At 31.0% G+C, this 14830-nt stretch overlaps 1 protein-coding gene across 1 annotated transcript; it reads right to left on the bottom strand.

The window, feature by feature from the left end:
* Positions 1-307: 307 nt before the first annotated feature.
* LOC127706421 (transmembrane protein 53-like) lies at positions 308-14792 on the bottom strand. The gene is made up of 2 exons (XM_052211054.1): positions 14552-14792; positions 308-5627 (listed from the first exon to the last, which is right to left on the bottom strand). The coding sequence occupies exons 1-2, from the start codon at positions 14764-14766 to the stop codon at positions 4967-4969; spliced, it is 876 nt and encodes a 291-aa protein (XP_052067014.1). The 5' UTR covers positions 14767-14792; the 3' UTR covers positions 308-4966.
* Positions 14793-14830: the final 38 nt, after the last annotated feature.

Below are 14830 nucleotides of genomic sequence, written 5' to 3'. Positions count from 1 at the left end.
TGGCAAGGCACTTAGCCAAGTTCAGTACTTTCATCAAAATAATAAAACCTTGAAAACTTGATTTTTCTGATAATATTTTTTAACTAAAATGAAACTTAACCTGTAATTCATGCTCCATGAAATTGTGTAAAATTTCAAAAGATTTAGTCAATGATATAACATGTACAGTGGCCAGTAAATTTGTAATCCACCATTCATCATTAAATAAATTACATTAAATTCAACACCAGCAATAATCTAGAATAACTTCTTAAAATAAAGTTTCCAATTATTTTAAATAGACAAAAAATAAATTTAACTGTTGAAATCCAAAGATAAACTTTATTAAATAAATTTGTAAGCAATATATATACAAATAACAAATTTCATATTACTCCTACTTGTTACAAGGTAAACGTGAAACTTAAATTTTGTCTCAATGTGTATTATTTTGGAATGATATTCCATACTGGTATATGTAATGATATAAAGGATATGTAAATTATTGTGCATTTTTTAGGTGTATGTACTATAAAAATAACTACAAATAGATTTTGCTTTCTATGCGACTGCCATCAAGACATTTAATGTATGGAAAGTTATATTTTCTTTAGAAACAAAATATGATACTATGACTATTACCAGAAGGTGTGCAATATGAACATGGTATCTTTTAAAGATCACATTGGAGAGGAAAAAAAACAAAAAACACTCCAATTTAAAAAATTTTTGAGATATTTCTTAAAGTACTGAAATATGAAGGAAATAGTACTGTAAATTCAGAAATTATTGCATTCAATTATTATTGCGATTTGTGTAGAATGGACATAAATTTGAGATTAATTATTGCGATTTCAGGCAAATCTGCATACTAATGTATGTATCAGATATCTGAATGTGCGTTCTTATTATTGCGATACTAATCCAGTCGCATATGCATTATCCGCATTAATTAAAACCTCGCAATAACTTCTGAATTTACAGTATCATATTTTCGGAACAAGGAAAACTCATTTATTTGTAGGAAAATCATATGACTTAAGTTATTCACTTTGATGATCAGCCAAAGTCCTTATTAACCTTTTTGAAAATGTTTATATCTACCTCAGACAATGTTACACACAAAGAATATAACATTCAAACTCTTTGCACACAGTAATATCAATTAAAACTTCATACTTATAAATAGCATATTAGGAAAATAGAAAAATGCTTCACTCATAAAATTACCAATTAATGAATTTGAATTAGGTGGATTAGTTTTTTGTAACACATTGGCCTCAATTAACTTAAATTATCCTAATATAATCTTTGTAAAGTGATTATTACAGGAATTACAAGGTCTCCTTCATGTCCTTACTCATCTTCTAGCATATTAAATACATGAATATGGAGATAATAGTGTAGAAGCCAATTAAGTCCTACAAATTCAACAAAAAATCAAAGTACTGAAGTACTGAACATCGGATGACCGCAAGTTCTTGTGGATGGTCAAAAGCACATGTCACAGAAGAAGATCACATCTCTATACCTGAAACTGAGGTTAATGTACAGATATATTTTTTTTCTGAGACTAGTTCGTGCGTGGATGATGAATAAATGACAGGAAATTCAACCACACCGTAATAACTATTATATTGTAGTGATACAAATCAGTATACCTGGGACTATTATACTAATATAATAATAGTCCCAGAGTATGTATACACTGGTTTGTTGTTATATATTATATTAATATAACAGTTACATGTATATATAACTTGCATCCATTTGTGTATCATTCTATTGTACTATTCTAATAATAGTGCAGTGGAAGTGCATGGTGATCACATGGTAAAAAAATCCATTTTTCTAAAAGATTGGATATGAGCCATTCATATTTTCCCGCAAAAACAATTACAGAGTTACCGGTCCTTGCCGCGAGTGTCACAAAACGTTCTTGAGATATTCTTCCACAAATTTAACACAATTTTACGGTACGTGTGCATAGATATTATCAATTATTTTTTTACTTTTATATATATATATATATAAAACGACAAAACATTTTCATATTATTAATTTGTGTTTAAAAAAAATATTTATAGGAGCATCCATTGAAAAAAATGAATTTAAAACAAGCGATAAGGAATGTTATTTTGCACTAGATAATGTCCGCGGATCTATATTTTTTTATAGATCTGTTGAAAACCCAAAACTAATTTGCATAATGGAAATTTAGGCGATAGCAATACATCGGAATGACCTCACGGTCATCTCGATGTAAAAAGGAATAGGTTTTATATTCTGGAATGGCTAATTTTTACTATAAACACATGTACAAGTCAAAGACTTTTATTTAAAAGAAAATCATTTTATTTTATCCAAATCTTTATGAATGTACTTCTATTGAATTATTGACTTCCCTCAGGTGGTAATTTGCAGGCAGCTATTCTGTATGGTGTGGTCTTAACCATGACATCTGTCATCAGAAATTTTACAATCCCACATTGCAAATGTGAAGGGAAAAGTTGTGATGGAAGAAAAATTAAACAAACATGGAAGGAAGATAGTACATGTATTAACCTATTCTGATGGAAAACATTTAATACACCAAATCATGAAAGAACTTGTATGACAAAGTTAAATTTACAAATCAGAACGCATGGTAATATAAATAAAAAACAAATAAACATCACTCAATCATCTCACTTATTATACACATGCTTAATTAATAGCCAATGGAAATGCTGCAATATTGTTCCATGATGCTTGATAAGCCAATTAATTTAAGTAAAGGGTTCTCACTAAGGCAAGTCCATGAGTCCAGGACTCATGAAAATCTGTCTGGACTCGTCATTTTCAAAACTGGTAAGTCCAAACTGCATCAAAATTGTAAAATGTTGTATAAACTGAGCACAAATATCATTTGAATATCATCATTTTATGACACAAGTTTAAAAATAATTAAAACTTGATGTTATTTCCTTTCTCTATTTTGTCAAGGGGGCTGAAACAATAAATGATATACATGTATAGCAATAAAATTTCTTCTTCTCACTGTTGGACTCACTATGGCCAAAAATGACAAGTCTCTGAACTCGCCTTCAAATTTCCTTAGTGAGAACCCTGAGTAATGCATTTTTTTTATCACTTACATGTATAAATATGTACAGAAATATCTCTCCTAACAGGTCACAATCATAAGAGAATATCATATAATAGTAATGAAAGTTATTCAGCCAGTATATGCATATACCTCATTAATAATAAACAACAAGCAATCTCAAACTATTGTGTAGAGTTAATTTATGTTTGTGGAGAAGGAAAATAAATTGTACAATATTAAAGAAGTGTTGGCAACATACAAATGTGTCAATGAATCAATCAGCTACAACAACAATCAGCTGCTTCTAACTGGAAGGTGGGAATTTCCAAACTTCAGTGACTTGTGTTGTATAAATGTTAACTAAAAATTTCATATAGGTATAAATGCAGATTTGATCTATCAAATTGAAGCTAGTGTGATTCGCAACAAATTGAAATATAAAGCATAAAATACTGAACTGGAAATGACAAAATGTGTAACACAAAATTAATATACATATAAATAAAGTAAAAATGGCTTTAAGCCCTGTAATTAAAACAATAACAAGCTAACAGAAAACGATAAAACTTTGTAAAATATATTCATGAATCTTAAAACAATTTACTGTGGATTCATTTATTTTCATGGGTACCAATTTTCGTGGATTGAGGAAGAATTCCATTTTCATAGATATCTGAATTTGTGGTTTTGCCAAAGTCTGCATACAAGCCTATGGAAAATATGTACTTTGTTCAACATTTAAATTCGTGGTTCACCTATACCCAGGAAATCCATGAAAGTAAGTATCCCATGAATAATCATGAATCCACAGTATATGAAAATGCAAAAACAAATCCAAGCACTACAAGTAACATAACAACGGAAATGTTCTCATCCCACTAGAAAATATAATACTATAACACATACAATACTATAGGTATTTCAGAGTCGGGTATCTCATTAAAAACATTTTCAAATGAGCCCAAAGACTCATCATTTTTGTCCATGTTGAGTTCAAAGTTCTGAAAAAAACTTAATTAATTAACATACAAATGTATTCATAGCTTTTACTTATCATTTAAATCTACCAGTCAAATCTAAAAGGGGAAAGTTTCAGATAATGATGCAGCTTGGGATTCATCTATTTAAAAAATTGTGACTCCAGTCTAATTTTCATGAGGTAACAAGGATTCATGGACCCATCTTATTGAGAACACTATATACTGGAACCCACGTCTTCTTACTAGCTATTTATCATCATCAAATACAAAGGAAGATATATTATCAGTGCTTACTCAAAAACTACCTTAAGTCAATTATTAGTAAATGGTCTCAAATATACAATGCTGTTTTAATGGTACTGTACATGTATAAAATATACTTAGCATGAGCACGATGAGTAGTATTTATACTGCAATTTTAGCACCTACACAATGATATTTTTTTAATCATGTATATCAAAGATTATAATCAAATGATATGAAACTGCTACAGGTGTTTAAGATTTGCATAACACATTTTTACACTTGATATAAAATGTTGTTCTGGGTTAAGCTGAAAACCATCTTTTCTTGGGTATCAAAAAGGATTACTAAGCAATATGGATTGCAGAGCTTTGAATTTTTAAACAAGTCAAATATGTATTGTTGACTGTAAAACAACACACCAATAATACAGGAAAAATAAAATACCATTTTTCAGAGGAAATACTTATATAGCTTTAAACTTAATGGGTGGTACATAGCAGTTTATCTTTTTAACTTTGACTGGTGTCTAAGTATGTTACCATTTTTTTGTTCTTATAAAATAATGAAAAAATGCATACATTTTTCAGATATAAACTAGACTAAAAAAATAAATGCACAAATAACTCTTATGTAGGTAAATCTAGCATGTTAAGTAAAGGCTTAAGTTTTTCTATCATTTATATTTGTCTATAAACCTATAACAGTTGGCAATATAGCTCTCTCTGTACTTCACTAAGTGCTGACAATGATCTGAATCATCCCAGCACTGCGACTCTGCTGAAACCTTCAACACTTCTGATCTGTACTTCATAACTTCTTCAGAATCAGTATAAGGAATGACTTTATCAACTTTAGAACAGAGAAAAAGTTGTGGCCATCTAGATTTGTCGTCTTTCATTCTTCCATAAAGAGTATGTGGAGACCCAGCGTAATTCTTTCCGTAATATGCAGAACATATCATTGTTTTAATAGCAGTGAGGAAGAGATATATCAATATATATATGTAAGTTGTATGTAGAAAGAGTCCTGTTTTCCCACTTGCCAAAGCAAATGCATAAGCAGCTCTTGTAATTCTTCTTTTCCCTGGTGCACTATCTAATATACATCCCTTTATTTTCAAACTGTTGAATCTTTCGTGTTCACCGGAACAAAGGATATCTGATATCTGGGAGTAAACAAAGCAGCCATTATTGCTGAACACATGGAAAAACACCGGGTTGTCTTCTAAGCTGTAATCTGGTATAAGATCCAATAATTTTACAGCTATATTACGTAGTTCTGCAGGATTGAAATAAGTCACGTTTGTTGGTGCTATGTACCTGATGCTGATGCATCTGCAAATAAAAAACAGCATTTATTTTTCACTTTTTATTAAAAAAAATGGAATAACAACTTTACTTAAATCAAAGGTATCAGGGTTCTCACTAAGGCGAGTCCATGAGTCCTGGACTCATCATTTTGAAAACTGGTGAGTCCAAAGATGCTTTAAGATTGTAATATGTGTTATCAAGTGAGCACATATGTCATCATTTTATTACAAGTGTTTGAAATTAATCTAAATTTGATGTCATTTCCTTACTCTATTTTGTCATGGAGACTGAAATAATAAATGATTTGGCAATAAAATTTCATCTTGAATTCTTCTCACTGTAGGTTGAACTCCCCATAGCCAAAAATTATGAGTTCCTAGACTTGCCTGCAAAAATCCTTCGTGAGTACCCTGGGTATATTATAAAAATCAACATCCATATATATGCATGGTCCATTTGAGACTGTGTATACTTGCAATTCAATAAAAACTCTAAACACAAGGCTCCTAAGAGCCTGAATCACTTACCTGGTAAAGATATGACATTTTGATATTCGTTTTTACCTTTATTGCAATTGGATATGTTATTTTTCTTAGATCTTGTATTCCTATTATAGTTTTCAAGATAATTTGCAAAATTATGAAAATTTGTTCAAAATATGTTAGAAGGGAAACAACTATAAGGATTCATCCAATGGTTTCGGTCATATTGGCTTTTTTTCGTATATGATTTTATTGATTACCCTGTATAGCTTATAACTTTGCTGTTTACAGCTTTTATCTATATTTCATAGTTCTTGAGATAAAAATACTCATCATTTAAGGATCATTACACCTTAGTAAAGAGTCAGCCAATTGTTTCAGTTGTATTGGCACATTTGTAGATCTTGTATTTCTGATTATTTTTGCTGTTAGCAGTTTGTACCTATCTATTATAGTTTTTATGATAAGAGGCAATAACACTAAATTTGTCCTCCTTAATAAATAACTCCTTAAGGGGTCACCCAATGGTTTCCGTTTTATCATCGTTTTTGTACATGTAGATTTTGTTATGCTTATCATTTTTGTCTTCAACAGTGGCTACCTATCTAAAATAGCTTTTGAGTTGATAGGCAAAAAACAGCTTAACATGATAGGACTAAGATCATGAAGATAGTTATTGCATAGGGTTAAATACTTGAAAAAAAAAAACATGTTAAGGCCACACCAATTTGATTTTTAGTTCTTCGGACAAAAGCTCCAAAAAATATGGGACGAGCGAGCAAAATTTTTTTGATTCTATTTATTTCTTGAAAATGAGTTTTGTTGAGGCGGGTTCTCTACAAGTGGAGCGAGCGGTATAATATTTTTTTTAAATTGTGCGATTTAGAATTTTATGTACATGTAAAACTGGTTACTTCAAAGAAAAGGGAAGATAAACATGCTCATATGCATATAATTTGATGTATTTGTGCCTGTAGTACAGTCTGTACCATACACAACTTTCTGGTTCGCTTTGGTTTAGTATAATTTTGATTAGTTTCGTCAAATAAGCTTTGACTGTGTGAATTTTCATTAAAAATTAAATTCATACATGTGTATATATTAAGGAAGCATAACAGATGCAGTTTAGCAAGGGGAATTATGTTAGTGAGGTAAATTTAAATGAAATGTGTTGAATACAATTAAAATACATGTATGTGTATGTATTCCAAAAAAAGCCCTAGAAAATATTAATTATCTTTTGATATAGTTGTTTTTATTATATGGTAATGATTGTTTATTGGCTGCTTGACATCCAGTTGGAACTATTTATCCATAATAGGATCAACATAATGAGTAAGGTGAATAGTTCAACAACATCCTCAGTAAGATAGTTATATTGCTATGCATGTAGATCTCAATTTATTAAAACATTCCCTTAAAATACACATGCATTATTCTGACTTAGCAAAATACTTTTTCCTTTTGCCCCTGAAACCTGCAATGTATTAGGCTAACCTTAAAAATATGTTTGTTTGCAGTTTCCCGACTGTACCCTCAGACTGAAGGGTCAGTAGGTAGGAAAAATATTTTATTTTATCAGACAAAAAGTTTAAACAAGCAGTTACACAAACCAAGTTTCTTGTTAAGAAAAAAAACCTATTTTAAAACAAAACACTGAAAACCAACATGAAATGAACAGGCATTGTCAGATAAAAAAATCTTTTTAACTAAAACTGAAACTTTAATTCAATTTATGATATAAAATATGGTATTATTGAATACTGAAACACTTGTAGACAAGGAATGACTAGAACTGTTTTAAAGAAATATATTCAATGACATATATGCTTCTTGACTAGAAAGTTTTCATGAGTAGAGTATTTTCATCAGAAAAATGTAGATATTGAAGATTTATAAGACAATGTATTAAAGAGTGTATTTTTAATAAAAAAAAATCAGCGATTGAATCTTCCTCAATTGAAAAAAGGGCAACTTAAAAAAGACTGTTTTCATATTTCTAACAATATTTAATTATATGCAATACGATTATATTTTGAAAGATATGTTGATGCCAGACTTAAATGAAAACCAAAGAAAACTTACTAGTTTGTGGTGAAATCCATAGCACCCCATTAAAGTAAATGGTCTGTACTGAAATGTTTCGACTGCATAAAAAAATTGTCAGCATAGGTCCTAAGAACATGCTTTAAATTCAATTCACACAGTGACAGGCCACAAAGTTTGGGTATATTTAATATTGTAAGAAAGAGAATAGTTGCAATGAGTGGGGCAGCCCCCCTTATCCTAAAGGAGCATACTCATTGCAATCGAAGATAGATTTAATATAGAGAGAGTATATTTATTTTTCAAGCTAATCATTCATTTTCTCTACATCTTTGTGTATTTTGGGTTGCTTCTCATTGATTTGGCATGGCCGCTATCCATTTACATTTTAAATGAGTTCTTTCTCCGTACAGGCATCATGTTTACAGGTATCCATATATTCACGGAGGAGTGATTTAATCTTTGTCTTCTTCACAACGATTTATAGAAAATATGACATACTTCAAACTGCTTTTTGAATTGTTTAACCAATGAAATTGGTTCCATAAAGTCGAGCTCAAAAGATTCTGTACCCGATTTATTTGAGACAGAAAGTTGACAAAGATTAGTCCTATAACATATGACCTCGGGGGCATTTTTTACTATTTCTATTTACTATTTCTGATATTTTTTTTTACTATCAATGTGCCACCCGAGCATTAAAAACAATAAAAAATGAAAATATCAGTATAAAAACGTTAAAAATTGAATAAGAATGCGAAGTCATATTTTATAGGACTAGACAAAGATGAGTTATCGTGTCGGTTGTGAATATCCGCTGCATCTTCTTCAATGATATCATCAAAGACATCATTCGATGTGCCTGAATCTGTATAAACAGTTTACTATTAAATTTTTTTGTTTGTTATTTGTCTTAAAATTGACAGAAGTTGACAGCGTAAAGGACATAACTTCATGGATACCTGTAAAAAATTTCCATGTGCTTTATCATTAAACGGTCACATGAACGCTTGACGAGAAGGCAAGAAAAACCGAACTTAAAACGTGTAATTGACCTAGACTGAAATCAATTTCGGAAAGGACCTGAATTTCTGGATCTCGGCAATAGAAGTTTTAAAAATAATTTCTTAAAATTTAAAGCAATAAAATTTTCACAGTCGGGGGGATTTTCAAGGGTCGGTCGGTAAACTGCAAACAAACAATATTTTAATTTAAGCCTTATTATTATTAGCTTGCCAATCCCAATACCACCACTTTGGTCTCAAACGTTGGAACTCTTAAATTTTCCCTTACGAAAGAGTTCTGATTGCATGTCATTAGACTAACAAGGGGATATGTAAAAACTCGTGTGAATTTAATATTAATTTCATCCAAGACAGATAGATCTTTCTATGTCTGTTGTAATCCGAGATTACTCTGTATCCAACGGCTATTTTGCCAGACAAGCTGGAGCCGTGGGACAACAGTGCTCCATCTTGTCTGGCAAAACAGCCGTTGGACGTCAGAGTAATCTCAGACTATGTCTGTTGTGTAACCGGAGAGCATGATTCTTTTTACAAAATCGCATGTCTCCACCGAACTCGAACCCAGGACCTCTGTGTTACAAGGCAGCCACGTATACCGACTGAGCTAAAGAAGTACTTCCTTAGATCAACCGCTTACGGCTGACTAAGTATCTACTAATGAAGGGAAGCAATCCCGTCACAGTTGAAACAATGATCGGGGATGACAATGGTTCTAACTTCTAACAAGTACTGATGTGATCGTGGTCACCTAACGAACATCATAACCTTTTGTTAACTATGACCAAATTTTAACCACAAATTTTACTCAGAATACAGAAAAATCTGTTCACCTGGAAAAATGTTAAGGCATGGCTGGACCTAGATCATGTACATGTAGATAAATAAAATTCAAATGGATATTAAGATTCAAGTTATTAGAAGCTTGTTCCTGCAGAAGGTGCCAAAATAAACTAAGTTGGGAAATATGTTTGAAAAACTCCCCACATAATAACAAATATAGTAAACTTTCAACATAATTTATATGACTTTAATTATCCATCGGATAAGCGGATTACAAATGTACCTGTAACAAGTTACAAATTGTGACAGTTCATTAACTTAGAGTTGTAAACTTGTCAAAAACACGTTGCCAGGAAAAATTTTGTACATTAATTTTTTACTTATACAAATTTAAAGTGGCGAAATTGATCAGAAATACTTTTGTCATTTTGAACATAATTTCGTAAATGGCAAAAAAGCGCTGGCAAAATCACTGTTAGAGTATTTATAATTATCAAATAGAGTTGACAATTGTTCAATCATTATCAATCAATTCTATTGTTACTATCAATTTTTATCAAAATTCAGGATCAACTGTTATTGTATCTATCAAGTATCAAATGTAGAAAACATGTACCCTAATGGAAAAGAATAAGTGCATTAATGACATATATGATTGTATATATACATGTAGTAACCTTGGAATAATTTTTTCATAAACTTTGATGTAATGTTATTATAGCGACAGTAGCAAATACAATGTAATGTCTAATATAAAAGTGTGTGACTTACTCTACTACAATAAACATGATAAAGATATATTATGTTGAATATTTCAGAGATATAACATATTCATCATTTCAAGAATTCTTAAATTTCTAATTTTCGGAAACATAAAATGCATTTGAATTTTATATACATGTACATGTATCTAGGGCATGATTATGCCTATAAATTTTTCCTGATGCACAACGGTTTGTCGACACTCAGAGTAAATCATGTAAATTTAGTGGTGTAAAGTTGTAAACATAGCCAAAGGGTCCACATGAACCTTAAATAACATAGTAAACCAGCTATAACACATATCAAACAAAAAACATTGATGTTGGAATTTCAAATAAAGCGAAAAATTATGTTAGATAGAGTTCACTTTTGTCTTTTTAGTCTTTCCTGTGAAATGTGAATATAAAAATTAGAAGATGTGGTATAATTGCCAATGAGGCAACTCACCACCAGAGACCAAATGACATAGAAGTTAACAGCTATAGGTCACTGTACGGTCTTTAACAATGAGCAAACCCAAAACCGCATAGTCAGCTATAAAAAGCCCAGAAATGACAAATGTAAAACAGTTCAAACCAGAAAACTAACGACCTGATTTATGTACAAAAAAATGAACGAAAAACAAATATAATATACAGCAACAAACAACAACCACATACATGTACAGATAGTGGCAGGGTTAAACTAGGAGGTGCCAACCGAATCCGGGTCCATTTGCCCAAAATCATGTTCACTCCCATTCACGTTCGCCCCCTTTCACGTTCGCACCTTTTTTAAAGGTTTTGTGTTGAATAGTTTGTTAATCATGTTTTAGTTAGTGTATTGCTATAAGTTATAGATATTTCATATCTTTTGGATAGTTTTGCAGTGTTTCGTAAATTATACCATAGCTTTTGTTGAAACCCCTGGCAATAACCTCACGAGACGAAGTCGAGTGAGTTTGCCGAGGGGTTTCAACAAAAAACTATGGTATAATTTACGAAACATCGCAAAACTATCCAAAAAATATGGAATATCTGTTTTAACCTATCGCATCTTTTGCTGTTTACAATTGTATATTTCATATATTTTTGTTTGTTTACTTTAAAAATAGTTTTGATAAGAATCAGTTAAATAACCCTTTTCGGGCCTTACACATAAAGCGCCGCCTACTTTCTAAAATAAGCACAGGCTTCTGAAACAGCGGGAAATTCAGTAAGACGAGATGTTTCAACAGAGATGGATGCACATTTACATTGGTGACAGATAACGTTACAGACGAACAAATGTTAAAGGAATTAGATGTTCTGGATATGGACGCAAGAGACCACAGATTAAAAGTTGAACTGCAAAGGGTTAGTTTTTTTTATTTTATCAAAATGTTTGAATGTTTGAATTTTTTAATATTCATATATAATTCTGAGGAAAGTAATTTCACAAGAATCTTTTTGAGAGTTTGGATGAATCATTCTACATTTTAATTTGTACATGAAGCCCAAGTCGTACATAAATTAAAACGGATTTCAAAATGTTCATAATTAAAATCACTTGTTTACTAGCAATAATTTACATAAAAAAGTAAGCTTCATTTAGAAAAACCAGACGCCATCTAATTTTAACATTTCAACATTATTGTTATTACTTGAGCAACCTCGTTAAAGTCTAGATGTCAGCAATGTATAACACATCGGGTGCAGGTCCAGGATTCTGAAAGGGGGATCTAGCAAGCCAACATTTGGAGTAATACAATGAAAAAGTCTATGCATTTACCAAATATGAAGCTCCTTAAAAGGGGCTTGCTCCCTGCCCTCCCCCAAAAAGCCGTCTCGGCAAATTCAAATCTATACATGTAGCTGTAAAGTGAAGCCTATGGAATACATTCCAAGTATAAATCTCAATAACCGAAAATCAACTTATATTTTCCGGTATAATATATACACATTTATATATCTTTTTTAACTTTATTTGTTTGTATATTTGTTCTAGGAGCGATTTTTTTTCATTTAAAAATATAGGACAACAGAGTTGGTGTACGTGGGTTCGATTCCCACCCTAGACAGTTTAGCTTAGTGGCCCCGCACTGACTCTGTTGTTCAAATGTCAAAAAATTCAGACAGCTATCTTTCTTTTTCTCGAAGACCCTATACAACAAAACTATGGTATAATTGTGAAAATTATACCATAGATATCTATGGTATAAATTTCGGTTATTGAGATTTATACTCGGGTTGCATTCCCATAGGTTCCATTGCACAGCTATAGGTTAAAATATAGATAAATCATATTTTTTTATTGTGTCAAAATAAAGCGACATTCTAAAAACGAAAACAGGTTTCTTTTAGTGTTTTAAGAATTATTTTTGACGAATTGAAAAATTTATTAAAAGAAGATTGACGTACGTACCAACGTATATATACAGAATGTAATTATGCTTATTTGGGGTCTCACTAATTAACTTTCAGCACTCAATCATTCAAATCATGCACTATTCCAAATCAAAATGAGCACTTAAATATTTAGGATAACTACACTAGCTATAACAACAATCATGATTTTCAAACTCATAACAATAATACCAAATTAGCTTTGTATACACCAATTAACAGTAATCATAAATAATTAACATTTAATAATTAATTATCTAATAAAAAAAATCAACTTCATACTTCAATTAAAAAATTTGTAAGGGTTCCGCGGAACCCAGTGTCTCGCCTACTTTTGCTGTTAATTGCAGGCTCAACAAAAATGAGATGAGGAAAAAATTTAATAAAAATATTCCTCTTGATACAATTTTTTTATTGTAAGAAGCTTCTGTCCAAGTTTGGTAAAAATCAAGGATAGTTTATGAATCTAATAAATTTTTTAAAAACTTTAACTGCAGACTGTATGTAATGTTAACTGGAAGAAAAACTAAGTCCATTTATAAGTAATATAAGGAAAAACAGGAATTTTATTTTTACAAAATTTCCTTCTAGATACTAGCTTTTGATCATAAACAAGCTTCTGTCCATGTTTGGTAGAAATCCAGGATAGTTTAAGAAAGTTATTAAAATTTTAAAAACTTTAACCACAGAGTGAATGTAATGTTTCCTGGCAGAAAAACTAAGTCCATTTATAAGTAAAATACGGAAAAACAGGATTTTTTTTTTTTAATTTACTTCTGGATACTATCTTATGATCATAAACAAGCTTCTGTCCAAGTTTGGTAGAAATCCAGGATAGTTTGAGAAAGTTATTTAAATTTTAAAAACTTTAACCAAAGAGTGAATGTAATGTTTCCTGGCAGAAAAACTAAGTCCATTTATAAGTAAAATACGGAAAAACAGGGAATTTTTTTTTTACAAAATGTAATTCTGGATACTATCTTATGATCATAAACAAGCTTCTGTCCAAGTTTGGTAGATATCCAGGATATTTTGAGAAAGTTTATATTCAAATTTCAAAAACTTTAACCACAGAGTGAATATTTGTGGACACCGCCGACGACAGAATGTAGGATCGCTATGTCTCGTTTTTTCGACAAAAGTCGAAGGCTCATCAAAAAATTCACTAATTTTTAAACATGAAAATGTAATTATTTAGATATATATACATCTTAAAAATATCTAATTATTTAACCTGTATTAGAATAAAAATTGGATGCGAACGAACTCAGGGGCAAACATGTGGGGTGCGAATGTGTAATGGGAGTGAACGGACCCAATACCCCCTAACCTGGGACCTAACCTTGGACTTAATCATATTAAATATCAAAATTTTTCATTCAGCTTTTTCATGAAGAAAACGCCTAACTTATTATAATGACTTCAGAATTAATCACATTGTGATCTAATTGAAATTATGTAATCACTGGTTTTTTTAACAAAATTCTCACCCTTTTTGTTCATAAAATTGACTGTATTTTGCCAGGTATTTGTCTTTGCAACCTGCCCAGCCCAGTAAATACACGACAGGTTCAGGTTCTTTTGAATCCTCATCATCATCAAATCCTAGATCATCGAAATCATCCACTGGTCCTGCAGCGTCATCAGAATTTCCTGTTCTTGGAGCTGGAAATGAAATATCGTACTCAAAATCGTCCTCCTCCATTTTGATCTTTTCACAAAAGTCATTTTACATTGTTAATTTTCATTGGCTAACGACTTTAATTTGA

This window comes from Mytilus californianus, unplaced genomic scaffold, assembly GCF_021869535.1.
Source record: "Mytilus californianus isolate M0D057914Y unplaced genomic scaffold, xbMytCali1.0.p SCAF_1, whole genome shotgun sequence".
NCBI lineage: Eukaryota > Metazoa > Mollusca > Bivalvia > Mytilida > Mytilidae > Mytilus > Mytilus californianus.
The sequence above is the reverse complement of the archived record's forward strand: the minus strand, read 5'-3'. Positions and strand labels throughout refer to the sequence as shown.